This window comes from Corvus kubaryi, unplaced genomic scaffold, assembly GCF_017639235.1.
Source record: "Corvus kubaryi isolate FWS band 111438036 unplaced genomic scaffold, C.kubaryi_AGA036_p1.0 64999, whole genome shotgun sequence".
Taxonomy (NCBI): Eukaryota; Metazoa; Chordata; class Aves; order Passeriformes; family Corvidae; genus Corvus; species Corvus kubaryi.
Window position 1 is genome coordinate 192,076 of NW_024581680.1, and position 18,824 is coordinate 210,899.

At 40.5% G+C, this 18,824-nt stretch overlaps 2 protein-coding genes across 2 annotated transcripts in view; one reads left to right on the forward strand and one right to left on the reverse strand.

Annotated features, from left to right (window-relative positions):
- The window catches only part of LOC121672836 (dynein heavy chain 5, axonemal-like), a 146,322-nt gene extending 144,756 nt beyond the window's left edge, over positions 1-1,566 (forward strand). The window contains exon 74 of the mRNA XM_042045738.1: positions 857-1,566. Within this exon, the coding sequence (XP_041901672.1) occupies positions 857-1,075 (219 nt within the window). The 3' untranslated portion in view covers positions 1,076-1,566. The remainder of the gene's footprint in view (positions 1-856) is intronic.
- A 1,998-nt stretch (positions 1,567-3,564) lies between these two features.
- Positions 3,565-18,775, reverse strand: LOC121672838 (caveolae-associated protein 4-like). Its single transcript, XM_042045743.1, has 2 exons — positions 17,943-18,775; positions 3,565-5,664 (listed from the first exon to the last, which is right to left on the reverse strand). Exons 1-2 carry the CDS (start codon positions 18,351-18,353, stop codon positions 5,005-5,007), a joined length of 1,071 nt encoding a protein of 356 aa, XP_041901677.1. The 5' UTR covers positions 18,354-18,775; the 3' UTR covers positions 3,565-5,004.
- Positions 18,776-18,824: the final 49 nt, after the last annotated feature.

The window sequence follows — 18,824 nt, forward strand, 5'->3', positions numbered from 1 at the left end:
TTAAAATCTAACTACGGAGTAATGATTAGATACTGTAGTCACGGTCCAGGGAAAATTGACGTTGTCTGCACTGGTACACTTTTTCCAAGTCAGTGCTAACTGTCCTGGAATTGGAATTGAGGTAATTCCTGTCCATAGGTAAAACACTTCTGTGTCTGACTGAGAGAAAAGTTTTCCAAACCAAACCTTGCCAGGTGTAACTTCTGTTGCTGGGTTTGTCAAAAGACCCCTTCAAACATGGAGTTTACTTAAGTGCTCTGGAGTGTTCAGCAAGGTTCCATGTTGCTCTTGGATTTGGGTCTGTTTTATCCCCTGACAATGAATACTTTATCTTGGTGGAAGACCTGAGGGGATCTAGCTTGGATAAATACCCAAGAGGCACCTTGGATCTTAGAAGCTTCACTGTCAGCAGTGCAGAGGTAACAAGGAAGGTTGCTGGTTCCAGCTTGGTTTTTGTAGCTCCAGTCCTGCCATTCAGGAAAAAGGAGGTGGGGTAAGAATGGGAAACATCAGTGAAAGGGGCAAAGGAAGGGAAAAAAGACAATGGTTGCTGTCCCTCCTAGAATCACCATGCCATTTTTCCATCTGCCTCCACAGCGTGCAGTTTTCCAGATTTCTACTGCTTTCCTTTGCTTCCACCAGACTTCCTGATGGCTGTCGTCCCTGAGCTGCCACAGGCTTAAAGTTAGTGTCAATGCAGTAGTGAGTGTAAGACTTGAGTTCTCACATGTACGTCTGCTGAGGTGCTGGTGCTTTTGCTGAAGGCCATCACTGAATCTAGTTCTGGCATTTAGAATTCAGGCAGCCTATTCTGCTTCTCTAATGCCGAGCCCTGTGTATGTTTTAACATTCTCAGGTGCTGTTCACAAGCCTTCCTGTAATCCATGTGTATGCTGTTAGCACAACAGCGCTGAATGACCCCAGGAAGCAACATGGAAATGTGTACTCCTGCCCTGTCTACAAAAAGCCTCGGAGAACAGACCTGACATACATTTTCTCTTTGTATCTGAAAACAGTGCAGAATCCTGATCATTGGACTTTGAGGGGGGTTGCAGTGCTCTGCAGTTCGAAATAAGGACAGACAGCTATGAAAAAATGAACCATCAAGTAGGATTAAGCTGCAGCCAGTATGACTTGCATTGTTATTGTCAAAGTGGTGGCTACCTTCTCACAGGAGGGTGGGAATTAGCAGGTGACACATAGAGATTATTTTAGTTGCACATAGATCAGCTTACTCTGTTCACAGCAAAAATACTAAATTTATTTATCCTGGGAATATCAGAGGGAAAACAGCTGCAGGTGTAAATTTGGCAACTGTTATAAAGCAAGTGAGAATATAATCACCTAACTTGCTCATAATGGAAGCACTATGTAAAAAAGTGCTTGTGATAGTGACAACTTCTCTGACATCTTATGGTGGTTCTTTTGTAGATGCTATCTTTCTTCTTAATACAAGAATTTTTCATAATATAATTATTTTCAAATTCAACTTTGTAGTTAAAATCTTATAATCCATAGCATTAGTAAAGCTGTAATGGCAAGATAATTAAATGCATGGTAAAGCATTATGTTTATCTGCATATATTTCAATGCACAGTTCCTTTGATTTTGCATTTGTAAACTTGCTGGGTGGTTTTACTAATGGCTGCGACCATTTTCTTGAACAGTCCCTTTTTAATGTAAACAATCATAGAAACAGGAGTGTTTGTCTTTGCACAAGAAGTGCCCTTTGCCCCTATTAACGAATTTCTAAACTTATATCCACTTATAAGGAAGGTGTGCACACCCCCCATTATTAGCAGGAAAAAACCACATCCGAACACCAGTTTGGCTCTGCTAGTGCTTGTTCCATTTGCATTAGTGCCTGAATCCTGCAAACTCAAACCTCTTAACTCCTTTTTGTTCTGTATTTTGCATCAGTTTAGTTTAAAAAAAAAGAAGCCAACACACAGGCCACACTTCACCTGAAATGGTTGAAGTATTTTTGTGTTAAGCACCACTGCTGTCTACCCTGTAACTGAAGGATGATTGATACTTCTCTTTTAATAGACAGGAAGCTATTGGCAGAAAATGTGTTTGGCTTTTTTCACTAGCACAAATTCAAAGCAAAAGAAATTTTTGTTGGGTGATATGAAAGAAGGACTTGCAGTCAGGACTTTGTTAATATTTTTTTTCTCCGTGTAAACATGGAGATTCATGTTTCTCCATGTAAACACTTTCAATTTTTTATAGCAAGTATCTAAGAAAGTAGTTCATCCCTTCCCATAACCTATTTTACTCTGCAGTTAGCAATTGTGGGGCTCTTTCCATGAGGAAGTTTGATATTCACACTCACACCCACAACGAAGTACAGAGTGCCAGCTTTCTTCTTGGAAAAGAGCAGACGGGGACAGGGTCCTTTCTTTCCTCTGAGCTAGGAGCAACAGTGCCGGCAAGATTATCTTTTCAAGTGAAACCAACTGTTCAAAAAATATACACCAGACCTCTCTGCAGTGCAGCTGTATGTCAACCAATTTCATTGAGAATTTTGTTTCTGAGAAGGCTGAAGGATTTGGCTTCATGATCATTGATCTTGGAAATTATGAAAAAGATGGGGGAAGGCTTCAAGCAGCAAAGGGCTGTGCTGCTACACAGAAATTGAGGTCGCAAACCATAGTGTTTTCTGCCTTTATGAAGGAAAATGGAGTAATTTAACTTTGATCTCTTGGTACATGTAGAAGTCAGGTCGGTAACACTGATAGTAATTTAAAATAAAAAGTGTACATTGAAGTACTTTGCACACCTGAAGAACTCGCTGCTTGCTATGAAAACAAATCATCCTCTGCCCAATTGAAGCTAGAAGTAAACATTAAAAAAATATATATTTGATAGAGGTTATATCTGGTGCTACATTATAAGCTCCATGGAAACTGCATCACTTCTTTTCTTTGTCAAATAAAATGAGAAAATTAAATGCTATATGAAGAAAATCTAGAGGCAATGATGTTCTAGCACTTAGTGTTCTGCTGTATAAAAATGCAAAGAAATAGCTTATTTGAACATCAATGTTTTCATTTCAATAACTAAACCCTGTTTATCAGTTTAGGAAAACGCCAAATCTTGCAGAACAGAATGCAGGCCATATTACTGAAGAACCAGAAAAACCATACAGTATTTCACTGAAGATAGCCACAGTTTTATACTGAACTGAAGAAGAACATAAAGTCACTTTTTTCCAGAAAGGCTTCTTATCACTAGCAAAAAACACCGAACAAAACCATCAGTGTCTCCTATAAGCAAAACACTTTCTTTCCTTTTTGCATGTGATTACAGTAGAGTGGAGATGAACAATTTACTGCTGACAGAAATGTGTTCCTTTCTCTGTCTCCTTCTCTTGCTCTATCCTGCCCTTCCACTCAGTGGAGTGCTTCCAATCTGACAACATTAATTTGATTTGAAATGTCACTAATATAGTAAAACATTGACCTTCCCCAACCAGTGTTCCCCTAGTTACTATTGCTAAAGCTGTTTCACTTCAAGCGGGATGTACACCAGACTAAATGAAAGAACTGGCAGGCAGAATACTTGAAATCAAACTAATTATATTTAAATGATACATTAACAATTAGCCGGAAGTCCTCAAACAATGTATAGAGATAACCAAGTTATGCTCTTCTGTTAAAATGAATCCCATATATTAAATACAATCATACAGCTTTTGGCAGTATTGTACAAGTTTCACACACATAGTAATGACTAACATTGCTTTAGATAAGTGCTTTGAAGGCAACTCCATTGAAGAATGAAGAGAGCAATACAGTCCTGCACCCCCTGTCAGTGTAGCAGTCGTGTTTACAAACGTATCTGATGTCAGGGCACTGGCTCCCGAGAGTTGCAAATAAACAGCATTCCATAGTCCAAAGGGTGTCTGTCTCATAATCCCTGAGGCTGTGACTGGTCAATAATGATGATGATAAGAAAAAAAGAATTGGGTTATGGATTGGCTCTGTACATCTGTGACTTTATAGAATAGATTTTAATTGCAGTGAAGCTCGGAAAAAGCACAGAGAGTGGAAAACAAAACAATTCCCTTGTCTGGTCAGTTATGCTCATAAACACTATGTTCCTCTGTAAAGAGTAACAGTTTTCTAAAAGCTCTCAAGGAAACCGTAATCATAATATTCTAATTTTTCTCTCTATTTATCCAGAACCCATACATTCATCTTATTCCACTTCTACTGCTTCATATCATTGCCTTTCTCACAAGCTCATCTTTCCAAAACATGAATAAGATACCTTCTTCCCTTTTCTTCCTGCTGTTCCATATTTAATGTATCTTCTTTTTAATTCTTACTCCATAAGTGCACAAAACACATTGCTTACTTACAATGAACCTTCCTGTTCCAGAAGTCTGGAAATAACCTGTAGTCATTTCAGGAGCTTCTCTTTTCCACTGAGAAAAAACACAATTTACTCAAAGCCCTATAATTCCTGCCACATTTTTTCACACTGTGGGTAAAACAGGAATATGCTCTTCCTGCTTTTTCTGTGAGGGCCCTTAAATGATAATATTTGTACAGCTAAACTACATTTTACATAATTCTTCCTTTTGCTAATATGAAGTAATAGATTTGTTACTGTTTTCTGATTAGATGAGTTGGTATAAGATAATGGAAATAAATTTATACTGTTGTACATAAAACAATGAGAGTGATTAGGCTGTAAAGTGACTGCTAGATCAATCTTGGAAATGCAGCAGATTCCTATCTCCCTTTGACATTTGGGTTAACGATGGCTATCGGCACACACAGAGACACAGGGGGAGCCCCTTCATTCAGGCTTGACTTGAATGGCTTGACTTTTGTCAGGAAGAAAGCACTACAGACATCAGTGTGGATGGCAGAACAACACCAACACGGTTTGTGATATAACACAAATTCACACATTTTTCTAAAGCTGAGTGAGTACATACTGTGTTCCCTCTTGCTCAGTGAGGACAGTATGGTGTGTTTGCTCATTGACTCCTTATGCTGATTGCTTTAAGTCTAGCAAAGGGACGTCATCATCACCTCCTCCTCCTTCTTTTCTTTCCTGCTTAAAGACGACTTCTGGGATCGTCACCCCTATTTCAGTTGACTGGGAAGCAGCTTTTGTTGCACTGTTCTTGTCTTTCTTTACCTTAGTGATCACTTCTGTGTAAGAGATTTCTTCGGTGAAGGGCTCTGCTGATGGGAGCTCAGAGGTGATGTGTACGCTGGCTTCCGGGATCCCCTCCTGACCTTCGGCTCCTGTTCGTTCTTTATTTTTTTTATGGATCTTGAATGTCTCCTTTGTCGGAGCAGCTTGTGAAATGGTTTTCTTGATTCTTACCCCAGATTGTTTCAGTCTCTCTCCTGACTGCCTGATTCTCTCTCTCCTCTCAGGGGTCACTATCCTAGTTTGAAGCCTGTTTACCTTCTTGCCAAAATTTTGTCTTGTCTTTTGGATATTTTCCCTTGAAAATGCCTTTTTGATGTCATCAATGCGCCTCATGCCTGATTTCTTGAACTTGGTTGCTTTGCTTTCTTCAATATAATATTCTTCATCAGAAGACAGATCATCAGGTGGGAAGAAATCATCCTCTATAGTTTCGCCTGCTGTCATCTCTTTGATAACAGAGAGAGATGAAGGACACTCGGTTTCCTCCTGTGAATGAAAGCAGAGAGTCATGTTCCAGCGTGTTTCAAAAAGATGGTGATTCAATTTTTTTTTTTTTCTGGTTGGCTTGCAATTAATTAGTGGAAATATAATACTGTAACAAAGTAAGGTAGGCTTGTACCATCGTACTCGATCTGTGCATAACACAAATGGCAAAAGAAACCTTTGCCAAGTTCTGTAAAGATATTATATGCAGGATTAAAGATTTCTTTTCACTGTGGCTCTACCTGAAATTAATTAATGCAATAGTCCTATGGGTACTGGCCTCTAATGGTTTTCAGAGCAGACTTGTCTAGGTCTTTTTTTTTTGGGAGCTTATCTGCTCCTCTGGATTGGACCTAGATCCATTATTTCTCGCTGATAAAAGCACACACCCTGTGGACAAAAGAGGCTCTTGGGCTGGTGTCAGCTCTACACTGTCCAAGCAAATGCCTCAATGATATGAGTAGCTTCAGTCTACTACTATTACCAAGACAGTTGTGCATTTTTGACTATTTGGAACTTAGCAAACACTTTCCATTGCTGCCCAGAAGGGGATGAACCCCAACATATCAACTTAGATGTGCTGTCTGCACAAGGGGACAAAGTCAGTAAAGCAGGGAGATGGTTTTTGGTAAACCCAGTAACATTCAATTCACTCAGCACCTGTACCATCGTTGAGGTAAACTTGATTTGTTCCATTTGGAAATGTATGATATTCCTGAGCAAGCACCTTTGTCTCCTGTGGTGAGTTTGGTGGCCTGTTTGGGAATGCAGAATTATATATTTAGATCACACATCTAATGTGTGTCAGCTGCATGCTTGGAAGTGGTGACTATCCTAGACACCTTAGCCCTAGGAATTCATGCAGCCTTTCCAAAGAAAAATTGCTAGAGGCTCAAAGCTCAAAGACATGGAAGACTTCCAAAAACTGTCCACAGTAAACAAAAAATTTGCCTAGAATCAGCTAGTGGTTAAGGACATCCAAAAAAAAAAAAAAAAAGGGATAAAAGCTTACGGTGATGAAGGATTTATCTGAACAGGGAGAATCTCCTAAAAAAGTTGTTTCCCTGATCTGCATGGACAGTACGAATTTGTGGCTCAGTGTTAGTGAGTTACTTCTACCTAGAAGTGCAGTGTATGCAGAGTAGAAAAATTGTAACTTGTAGGAGGTGTATGAGGTGGACAATGCCACCTCCTTCTTCCCCCCCCAGGTTTTTCCATGCACGTGCGTGTGCTATTCCCCCAGGAGGAGCAGCCCTTTGGGGTGCAAACAGGTACAGCAGCTGTATTGCACTCTCTAAGCTGTTTCCCATTAGTACTAACCACTTCAGGTGATTTCTGAGGCCTGACAGTGTCAGGACTCTACCTCAGTATTACCATCCTCATGTAGAAAATATTGAGGCTATGAACCCATGAAATTTTGCTGTGAACTTGTTTCCAGCCAAAAAGATGTCTGTCATTTTTCACAGTGACTCATTAGTAGTGAGTCATGTTATTTTACTGAGTGCTAGAAATACATAAAATAACATACACTGAGCTATTTGACAGATAAAGCCCACTTAAGGGTCTCTCATCGTGCCTTGGCTTCTATAAAAACCCTCTAGTAAAATAGTGGTTAATGCTTAGAAAAAATAGGGACAAATTGTGTTACATTGATTACAGCAGAATGTTATTCAGCTCATCTATCAAAAACAGCAGGAACGAAACTACAATGTTTTGCTAATAACCATCTTCATTAACATGTGCAAATTAACATTAATTATATAAAGACTTCTACATATAAACATAATCTCTTTTTTTTTTTCCTGAAAATTAACTAAAACACAGCTGGATAATAATTCCTCAAAGTTTTTAAATTACACCCCACTCCTTCAACTGAAATGGTAACAAAAATATTTCCAGAACGAATATTCTAACATTTCAGTACTTACAGAAATGAATACAATATGGGGAGATGAATATGCCTTTCATATGAAGATTACTTTTTAAAAGGAGGGAAGGCAGAGAGACTGTTTTCTCTGCAATATTTAAGTTGTCTTCCTTAGGAAGAAGAATTGGTCTGTGCTTTTTGTCAGCTGCTAGATTTTTATTTATTTAACTTTATGTATTTGCCTTTAGTCTGTTAGCTGAAGAAGAGAGCACTTTAGCTTTCATACACACATTAGAATTAAAAGTTATGGACAAGAACATGTGAAATGAAGATCTTGTAGATGAGACACAGAAACTAGAGCTGCAGATCCTGAGAAATATTTTCATTCTCCTACAGACTCGCAGCATAAACTTTGCCAGATCTTTTATTTTCTTCTTTTCCTTGGTGTCTGCACACATCTTGCAGAATCAAATGTAGCGAGGCAAAACATTAGTGTGAGTTTCTATCTCCTCTCACGATTTCTGGATGTTACCGAAGTGGAAAGTATTAGTGCACCTGTCTAGCATGTTAGGAAGGTTTCAGAATAAAAATACGGTGATTTAGTCTCTGTAGGTGAGCTTTTTCATCTGCTTCCTTTCGCTCTCCTGCTCCTAACTCATTTCTTCTTATCACTAGATATCTGTGGGGCAGAGAGAAGAGAGGAGCTCATCCTTCCTAAGGCAGGAAGAAGATGCTTTAGTACCAGGTGGGAAACAGATGGAGTCAAAGCATATAGCTACCAGCTCCTTTATAGGCTCACTAAAACCAAAGACCAAACACCTACTGATTTCAGCAGCACAGAACAAAGCCCTAAACTGGGTGAGAGCTTTCTCCTTTTCCTAGAAAGCAGATGGGACTGGGAATAGCAGGACTGGGCAGTCCAATGTTCAGGAAGGATGAGAAGGGAGTTGAGCCATCGATGCTGCTGCTTGCAAGCTTTTTGTTAAAATTCTGCTTAAGCATTTTGCTACGAAGAACTTGTACCTACCACCACCACCACCACCTCATGGGAGGTAAGGGAGGATCTAAAATGAGGACAGGAGATTATTTCACAGTGAAAGATTATACCAAGCAGTCAATTATTTTCAACATGATTTCTTGAGGAAAGAGGCATGCGGTCATATGGGCTGTCTATTGATTAATACATAGGACATGTACTCTGCTTGTCTTGTCTACTGGCAAAGACCAAAGACATGCACAGGCCAGAATCCAAACGCAAATCTATGGAAGCTGAGCATTCCTTTTCCCTTTCATCACTCCTCCTAGAAGGAGTACCTGCAGAGGGTGCTCACACTGGTCCTGGTGTGTTTGTTGGCCATAATTGCTCATTGGCCATAGTCTCCTGAAAAGGTATCCACCTCTCAACACAATGGAAACAGACCTTTCAAACAGAAAAATATTTTTCCTTCTCTTCCAAGAAAAAAGTTGGTAAATCTGTCATGTAAGTGGTTGATTTGGAAGTTGTCTTGGTTTGTACAAGAAATGTAACACACATGCTTATATTATGCATCTCCCACCTTCTCACACTTACATGGCCCCTCCACTAATGCAGAAACATTTGGACATTTTTCACCAATTTGGGAATGGATCTGGGTTCTGACACAAAGAAATAAGTGCTCTTCTGTGAAGCTGGCTCTGTTTTGAGTCATTCTACCTGTTCCCCCAAGCTGACATCTGTTCTGAGCAAACATGCCATGGCTCAGGTACCTTGCATGTAGATCTGAATCTTGTAAGGGGACAAGGGTGCTAAGAAGAGGGCTTGTGTGTTGTGAATGGGTGTAGGAGGAGAGAGGGGAGAAAGGAATCAGATTAGATGTTGTGTTGAAACTGGAAATGTTTTGGAGAAATGCATGGGTGTCAAAGGAAATGAAGCCTGAAAGGAAAAAGACTTCAGGTTTTGTGGTAGCAAAGGAGAGACTGAAAGCACTGGTTGAATGATAAGGAAAAATCCTGGAGACTTTTGCAGTTGTAGTTGCAGGGTAGTTAGATCCACTGCTTAAGAAAAATCTTTAACAGACAAAACTTAAAGGTATGACACCGTAACAGTGCAAGTGCACAGTTCAGGAGTGGCTGGTGAAGCCCATGGCACAGTGAGTTTGCTAAGAAAGCATCTAAAACCTGAATTTTTTTTTCCTATTTTTTGAGTATTTAACCTCTCAAATATGCCTAGCCAAAGAATTTTGGGTTCTTAAGGGCCTGTCTGAATACAAAGTAAACATGTAAGTAACCCTCAGCTTTGAGGAAGAAGGCCCGCATGGCATTGATTGGAACAGATGGCTCCAGGGGCAGAGAATATTGAAACCCAATGAAGTCTGACTCCATCACTGGCATTTTCACCCTCTGCTCTCATTTCAGCTTAATTCACAATTAGAAAATTTTCAAGGGGACATAGCCTGTGTCCTTCAAACCCTCCTTCTGCTCTTCAACCATTCCCTTGGCTTCCAAAATTCTAGCTGCTCAGCACCCATGGGAGGGAACAGTGACCAGTTTGCAGGCACTGCTGGCATCTTGTGACCACAAGGAAGGGATCAAAGCAGTAGAATGTTTTTCCCCATAGGATATAGTAAAGCATTTATGAGAGAAGGCTAATGCACCTGCTCCTTAACCATGCAAAGGGAAAGGTGCTGACTTCTCCACCTCACTGAAACCTTAAAACCAGTAGGTAAATAATCTTAAATGTGGCAGTGCCTCTCATCAACAGTATGAGATTCTCAAGGTGGCAATGCTCAGATAATTGAAATCCGCAGGGGAAAAGAGGCTGTTTCAGAAAGTGCCTGCTTGATAACCCTGCCTGCACAGTCAAGCTCTCCTCCTCTCTGGGAGGAGAAAGGGGGAAATGGCAGAGCAAATTGTTTAGCAATGTCTCAGGTATTTTGCAGCCATGGTGTCCTGGTAAAGATCAGGTTGGCTCTAAAAGCAGCCTTCACTTACTGCTGCACTAAGGAGCCAAAGGGGGCTGCTGGAAGAACATCATGCCTTCAGCAAGGACTGTGAGGCTGGGAAAAGGAAAAAGGGTTGTTGAAAAGATTCCCTCACAAACTAATTAGCTAAATTTCCACTCTTTGGGAGTACAGATGGGATCAATAATTAATAGCAGCAGTACTTTTATTTTCCTTAAGAAAATGTGTGTTTTTCGTTTAGAGCTCACTTGATTTGCTAAGTGATACAGCGACATAATGTCACTGTAAAACAATACTTAGGCTTTAAGTACATCAACACTTTTAATAATAGTTTCAGTAATAATTTTATTATACCATTTGAAAATAAAAAATAATTGAATATGAGGGCAGTTTAATGAATGCAGGCAATTCAAGAGCTTTACATCCCTTGTCCTTCCCTGGTTTTTGGCACATGTATTCTAGGTTTGTATTTCAAAACTCAAACTGGCTTCCAAAGTTGGCAAAGAGAAGAAAAGGTAATACACTCTATTACATGTAAATATTTGCTAGAAACGCTATAAACTGGTTTTGTGCTCTCTTTCCAAATAGCTTGAAAATGTAACTGTAAACAGCTTTAATAATGGCAACAGTTATCAGCTCTCAGCTATTACCTAATTTCAATCAACACTTTAGCAGAACAAAGCTTTTTTAAATAAAAGAAAACAGAAAACCAGAATGACCAATTAATTAATTTTTTATATATCTAAAATAACATATATATCTATGAAATTGTATATTGTATATATATAAAATCAAGACTCAAAATGGTCCTAAAGAAACTGCTCCCAGCATAAGTAGGGAGGAGAGACTGATGAAACTCCATAACTTGGAGTCATTGTGTTGCACATGGAAAAGGTCACAGCAAATTATCTTTCAGCCTTGGGATGTGTGACAGGGAAAGTGCAGGTGACAATTAACATAAGCACAGATGGGTCTGGCTGGTGATCACCGGACAATTCTGAAGCAGAGCACAAAGCAGCAAAATGGTCAAAGGCTACCCAGCGCCTGCTCTGGCACAACTGCTGTGTCTATGACAACTGGTGATGCAAATGATGGGCAGCTTATGAGCAGGAAACTGCATTGCCACAATGTTTTAAAGAAATCATAGAAATTTGCATGTTGAATGAATGATTTGTTATTCAGACTGGTAGCCAAGGTAAACCAGCAAAACATCTTGAAATTGTGCTCTAAATCAATATGAAACCACTGATGAATAACCAATTACAAATCATTCAGTACTTTTACTCATATTCTAACAGTTAAAAGTGAAGCTTTATAAATCTCAAGTGATCCCTTCATTTCTTCTGCAAATATGTCATTTCAGACTCTCTGCCAGCAGGCCAAAAAGCTGCTCAGATGAGAGTGAAATAGGATTATTTTAAAAGGCCACCTAAGAAATTTTATCAAGTAAAGTAGACAGAGAATAAACACTTCAGCATATAAGACTTCACAGCCAAGTGCTGTTGCTTGCATTTAGAATTATTTTTACACAACAGAAAACCAGCCTGGTCAGAACAGTCAACTCCCCTCATTTCTCTTTCCTGAGAAAAGACATCACATCCCTTTTATTTAAACTCTGACAGAAATTCATTAATCCAACCACCAGCATACAATGACTACAAAGGAACTCGGCTCATTCTCCCATTATCGTTGTCTGTAGCTTGCAGCAGTCAATGAGCAACCACTTCCCAGTTACACCACATCAGTGGATAAGCCCTTGGCTCCAGGCTACCACATGCTGCATAAAAAGGATGACTGCAGCTTCAGGGGAAAACAAAAGCTTCACACTTTCTCTGCTTTGCTATTGTTTTATGGAACTAGACCAGGGAATAGCTCTGCAGGTCACTTCTCAGGCTTGCAATCAAACTGGTGAAATCTCTCATTTCCAATTTTTCTGGAAGCCCATTGTAAGTGAAGGAGAAAAAGCATCACAAGGCAAAAAAAAAAAATATTTGGTAATGTTTTGATTCATTCATTCATCACATGGTGACTATTCCTACAAGTCAGCTAGACCAGGGAAGAGTTCTCAAGTACAAGTGAAAGCCAGTTATCAGGAGCTGCTGAACTTGTCTGCCCTAGCAAATGTGTCTCCATATGAACTCATTTCTGGTCAACCTTTTAACTACATGGGGAGAACAAATACTTATAATGTAGAAACTGTATCCAGAAGCAGATGTCTACAACAGGTTGGGGGAATCAGGTTCCACACACTTCCCTCTGCTTCCTTGAAAGGAGTATACAAGCCAAATGTAAAAACATCTGTGTTACTGATGTCTAATGCCTGGCAAGATGAGTCCTGTCCCAGATCCTAAACTTCCTGTTTGTGACTTCACATATTCCTTATCTCTGTTCCTGTGCTGTTTTGATCAACTTTACTCCTGTGCTAAAGGAATAATTGCAAGGTTTTGCTATCTTCACTAGTGCTGAGAATATGAATCCCAACCACATGTCCCCAGTCAAGTCCATTCCCAAATCTGTGCCTCAGGAATGAAGGGTGCTGCCGAACAGCTGGACTTCATGATCTCAAGGGATCTTTTGCAGTCTAAGTGATTCCATGATTCCATTCTAAGACACGTACGTGCCCACAGCAGCCAGCCACAGTTCCTGGTGACAGTTCCAAGCAGCCTCTATGACCACGGAGAAGGGACACAACACAGGAGGCTCATGTTGTAACTGCGCTCCTCCGCTGACATGCAGGGCAACCACAAGGGAAGCCCTGGACAGCTGCATCCAGTGCAAATGTAAACTAAGATCAGCTGTTTCCACCACTCAGTGCTAATAGGTCAAGAAAAATCAATGGCAGCTCTGAGGACAGCCTGTCCCCTGTGAGGATCATCCCCAAGGAACAGGTCTGGGGGCACCAGACCAAATGGTGTTGAGTCAAGTTTATAATCTGGTATGAACACAGTCCTGTGAAATATGCAAGCTATTTTATTTTAGGAACACAGAAATAGCCCAACATCTGGGTTTATTATTATTATTATTATTTTTAAATTTTCCTTTCTCCTCATTCCTTGCAAACATATCACTAAAAACGCAGGTTTTTTTATCTGGTTGACAGCCTCTTCATGAGTGGCTGCTGCACAGCACGGGGCCAGCTCTGCACTTTGAACTGGAGCGCTGGGCTCAACACTGCAAACAAAGGGCTCTTGCGACACTCTCTGACACAATCCTTGGGTTTATTTTATTCTCTGTATTCTCAGCAAAGGCAATTACCTGTCCCAGCTGTAAAAATATTTGTAAGGTTTCTGCCACAAGACTCCAACAAAGGCCCAGTGTCGCTGGTCTCTCGAGGCCAGTATTCTGCTGTCAGAGGTAGTCAGACAATTTGCACCATTTTTTTCCCATTAAGTTTTCACGCTCCACTTCAATAGGAATTTAAGTTTCTTCTCTTCCCATGAGTTCTAGAAGGCAGTTTTGTCCAGACCCTTTTGTCTCCAGGACTGGAGACATCCATTTATAGTTTCAGATCAGAGCTAAAACTACAGGAATTAGCACCATGTACACTCAAATTAGCATTATTCCAGCTGTAAAAGTAATTTGGTTTCTTGTCTATATTTCTTTCTATGAACTGACAGCTTCTAATTTTGAGCACATTTTACTATTATCACACCTTTTCTGTACCAAGATTTTTAATGAAAATATTACACAGATGACAAAGACGACCTTAGGAACACACTTTCAGAAACCCATTGCAAGCTTCGTTTCACATTTCAACACAATGCACTGACACCTGTTGTTTTTCCAGATTATCTGTTATGAGGTAAGATGCCAGGCACATAAATATGAGAAAGGATAAGACCTCCCATGTTTCTGCAAAGCAGAAAAATGATCAAATATGAGCCACCTAGCACAATCTGCTCTGGGTGAGCTATTTAACTCCATGCTACTAAAGATTTTGTTCTGCAGGGCAATTTTTGAGCTTGCCATTCTTATACCCAAATGGTACCAAATTAATGGCAATCTCCTGAGCTCCTGACACCCTGATTTCTACTGCCACTTCAGATGAAAGTGCTTTGACCTCAGGTTTCCAGACTATTGTTCCCGTCTTGATCTCACCATTCTTAGCGTCCTAGTCATTATAACCACAGTGGGCAGGAGAAGATACGTATATTTTAACTTATTTATGCATATTATCAGTGGCATACGCAAGGCTGCTTGTGTGAGCCTCTGCCCGTGTGTGCAGTGGAGCAACCACAGGGAAAAAAATCAGTTGTAACCTGATAGTGTAGGCCAGTCAAGCCATAACCTTACTTGGTTTATGACACGTCCACTAGTTTTAAATGTCAGACAGCAGTGAGTGAAACAAATCCACGTGTCCCTTCATAGAAAGTTGTTATTCATTTATAGTGCTTATGTAGTAATAATAGAAAAAAGGCCAGTAACATGGACTTTCTGGTACCTGTACAGTCCCATTTAAAGAGGGACCTGCAGAACATGCAGAAAAGCAAATGAAACAAGTTCTTTCAGGGTGAAAACAAAAAACCCCTTTAATTTCAGAATAATTTAGTCAGAATGATTTAAACTGTTAAATGTTCTTTGACTTCAGAGAAATGATAGCTCTTACAGCTGGTTATTCAGACTAATCTGAACAGAAATGAGCAGTGACCTGTACAATCTACAACATCCTTTTTATTCCCTGCTATAGTCTCAGGGCACATAGCATTCCAGGGTCAAAGACCTCACTAGAAAGTCTGAAGTAACCTGGCATTTTTAATCATGCAGTCAGCCTAGGGAGGAGAGCTGCCTGCTACCAAATCTTTTCCTCCACCACATGGCCTTCTAAAAACGAATGCTCTCAATTCCGTAATCATTCTGCTTAAGAATGATCACTTTGTCTCTTTTTAATGTGAGGATATCATCAACCCTTTTCATCATTGCTGAGGTGTCTTGGGACCATCTCCTTCAGCCAATGATCCTTTTCAACCTGCCTACTCCCTCCATCAGTGATAAGATCAAAGCTATCCACTTGAAAGAAAACCTTTAGTATTTAATTGGTGTTTTGTTTCTCCTCATATGCTGATGTTCCGGCAAAAGTTAAAACTAAAACTCACATGTACTCACCCATGTACGGATTCCATGGCAGCAAGCCACGGGTCATTGGCCCCATCACAATGTCCCAAACACCTCTTCAGAAGAAAACCTCACTACAGAAGAGCCATCAATCACAACCACAGAGTAAACAACTTGGTTATATCCATTTGTAACGTATAGCACAGGGAGCACCTTGGTTCCCAGACTCCTTCTCATCCTAGCCAAGCTCCAGTCATTCAGGTCTTGGCACTGCAGCAGTGTGCCTGTGGTGTAAATCAGCGGTGTGAAAATCACTGCACTTGTGTGAAAGAGACTCTCATAAGTGTACCTGTGCCTTGAAGTTACAGTGCACTCTTGCCTACCGAGTGTGTTCCAGGTTTTGTGCAGCGCTGCAGTTATCCCTCTCCAGAAAGTGTTAAATGGCGGATCCTAGAGGGATCCACATACCTGCCTCTCCTCTGGGCAAGTGGGAAAAGGTTGTTCAACCTACATTACAAAAGGGATGGAAGTTAAGGAGGGAGTCATTCATATTCTCACTGATAGTTCTAAACCACGGTAGGAAGAGGAAGCCAGAAAGACAACAAAAAATGCTGTTTCCCTTCCTGAAAAGTACCACCTAAGAATTAAACATACAGAATAGGGTGCAGGTCATTCTTGTCCAGCAAAACCAGCAGAGAGATCATAAACACCTACTGAAGGTGTTTCTTAGAGAAAGTATACATTGTGAGAGCCACCTTTTGTATGAAATGCCTAAAATTCCAAAGGCTGTTCTTTACACCTGCGTGTAAATCCATTTTGACCATATGTTACTGTATTTTTAAATAAACAACAGCTCAAGTCTTGCCAGCAGAAAAAATTGCATCATATAATGAATACTGTTTTAAGAACAAATGTTTTCAAAGCATTGATTCTGCTGCAGTCATTATGGTAAAGGCCCATCAATGAAATGACATTATGCCATTAACCAGAGGAGTCACAGAGATTTATTACCTTTAGCTGGAAAATTATTTGCAACCAAAAAGTGAAAGTGCCTGTATTCTATTCCAGGATGATGATGCAGCTTGCAATAATGGTAATAATAGGACAGATTGAGCCTGTACTTTTTACCGAACAACTATAGTAAGTAATCCAGTCAGAAAATCTGGGAGGCACAATTTGGCTCTATATGGTACTAACAGAACACTAAAGAGGTAATATTCCCTACCTTCAGCTTTTTCTCCTTTTTTCAGCTATTTTTTCCCCAGTAGTAGAAAGTGAACTATTTAAGAAAGCTAGGTTATGGAGAAGAATTTGTCAGCGGGTACACGGTGGTGAATAAGCTCAGTGAAACACACGGCTCCATTCATTGCAAATGAAGTTATTTATGTACAAACAGATGCAAGAGTAGGGTGTAAAGCTGAGTGATGGGAAGTGCATTGTGTTACTCATGAGGGGTGTTATTTTCAAGAACGCCTAATGAGGAATACAACCCATTTGAAAGAAGCTTTGGCGACTTGCTGGTAAAAAAGGAGCAACTATGCTTCTGGCAAAAGATCAAACACTCTTACTTTCTGCTGACCTGGGAAGCTGGGAAGTTCCAGCAAAGGCAGGATCAGACCATTAGACAAATGTGTTTCACAGCACTCATTGACAAGACCCCAGAACTGTCTGCGCTGTTTGTATGGATGCAAGCGAGACCATGCTGCTTCATGAAACTTCTTTTCAAACACAAATTTTTTTAAGTACAATGAACATCTTAGAATAAGGTCAGTGAAAGAAACTATAAGATTTCCTTGCCCACTGTGATTGAAAGAACAGTGCTATGTTAAACCATTTCCAAGGTAGAGCATGCAAGGTAGTATTTGTTGTCATGAAGGGTTTGTGGGTCTGAGCTTTAGTTTGTACATATACTGCTATACACTGAGACAATGAAAAAAGTCCCAATTTGTCAGCAGTATGAAAGCCTGGGCAATGATGCCAGTTAAACAAGCCATGCTTTGAAATTAGTGTTAGAAGAAAGTCTGTGTTTCAGGGAGCCTGAAAACACTTTCGCTATTTGCACTTCTACCTAATACGGTGAAAAAAATAACAGAGATGAATGTCAGGCATGGTTTGTATGACAAGATTCACAGGGCCTACCTCATATTACCTTTCAGAGAGGCAGCAAATAGTCCTTGCTGATCTGCAGTTAATCTTACACGACTGGCTCAGAAACCTACCCACACTAATAATAGACCCTGTGTGCTGCTGCCAGTAGGTTCATGCTGAAAGGCACTGGGGAGCACAGATCAACGTCAAAGAAAGCACAAAATAACTCCTATGTCGGACAAACCGCACCTTTTGCTTCATTAACCAGCACCTACCAGAAGTCACCATGGAGGTGGCAAAGAGACAGTACCACAAGAAATTAGGTTCATGGTTACCTGATAGATCACGACCCGGAATTTGTTTTTTCTCAGCATCTCCTCTTGTTTTGCTTTCACCTTCTGCACGCTGGTGTTCTGCCTCTCCACGCGCGCCCGCACCTCCTTCATGGTGGAGCTGACTTTGCGGGTTTTCTCCAGTAACTTGTTCACCATGAAGCCTGTATTGCCATGAGCCTGGGCAAGCTTTAAAATGTCAATCTGTATGGTCTTGATGGCATTTTCCATCTCCCTATGCTTCTCCTCTATCCTCTTCTGGCTTGCCTGCACGCTGTCAACAATGTTGGCGACTTTGTCCAGGACTGTCACAATCGTGTAAGCTGCATCTTGCTCTTCTTCCTCCTCAGTGGCGCTGGAGAGACGATTTTGGTGTGTTTTTTCAGCCTCTGAGGTGAGTTCACGGCGATCCATTTTGCCTGCCTTCAGCCAGGTTGGAGGGAGGCGAAGTTTCGGTGATCCTGCCAGAATGATTCTGGCGCTGTTGCAGGGAGCCAGGGCGACAGCTGGCTCCGGCGATGCTCAAAGTAGGGCGTGAAACGCCGCTCCTGGAGCTTGGTCAAATACTTCTGACTACAAAATATCCACACATGATTGTTCAGATACTTTCAGCAACATGAAACCCCTAAAATTAGGAAGCAATATCTGGAAAGGAACATACGTTTAAAGGGTCACGCTTCTGTAGTGATGAAGTTATTAGTGTTAATCCAGGAAAGTTAAGTAACTTGCTAATTAAGCAGGAAAGCAAACTTGCATATTTTTAAAGATCTACTTTTGTTTTCATGTTACTGGAGTGCTTTCCTCTGAGGGAATTCAAAAAGCAGTCAGGAAAATGAACAGTTGTTTTTTTTCCAGCAAAACAACTTCAGGTCTTCAACTTGCTGC

Excerpts from the sequence above, each read along its gene's own strand:
- LOC121672838 (XM_042045743.1), bottom strand. The coding sequence starts at position 18,353 with ATGGATCGCCGTGAACTCACCTCAGAGGCTGAAAAAACACACCAAAAT. Across the intron at positions 5,665-17,942 it reads TCCGGGTCGTGATCTATCAG|GAGGAAACCGAGTGTCCTTC; the intron begins GTAACCATGAAC and ends TTTCATTCACAG.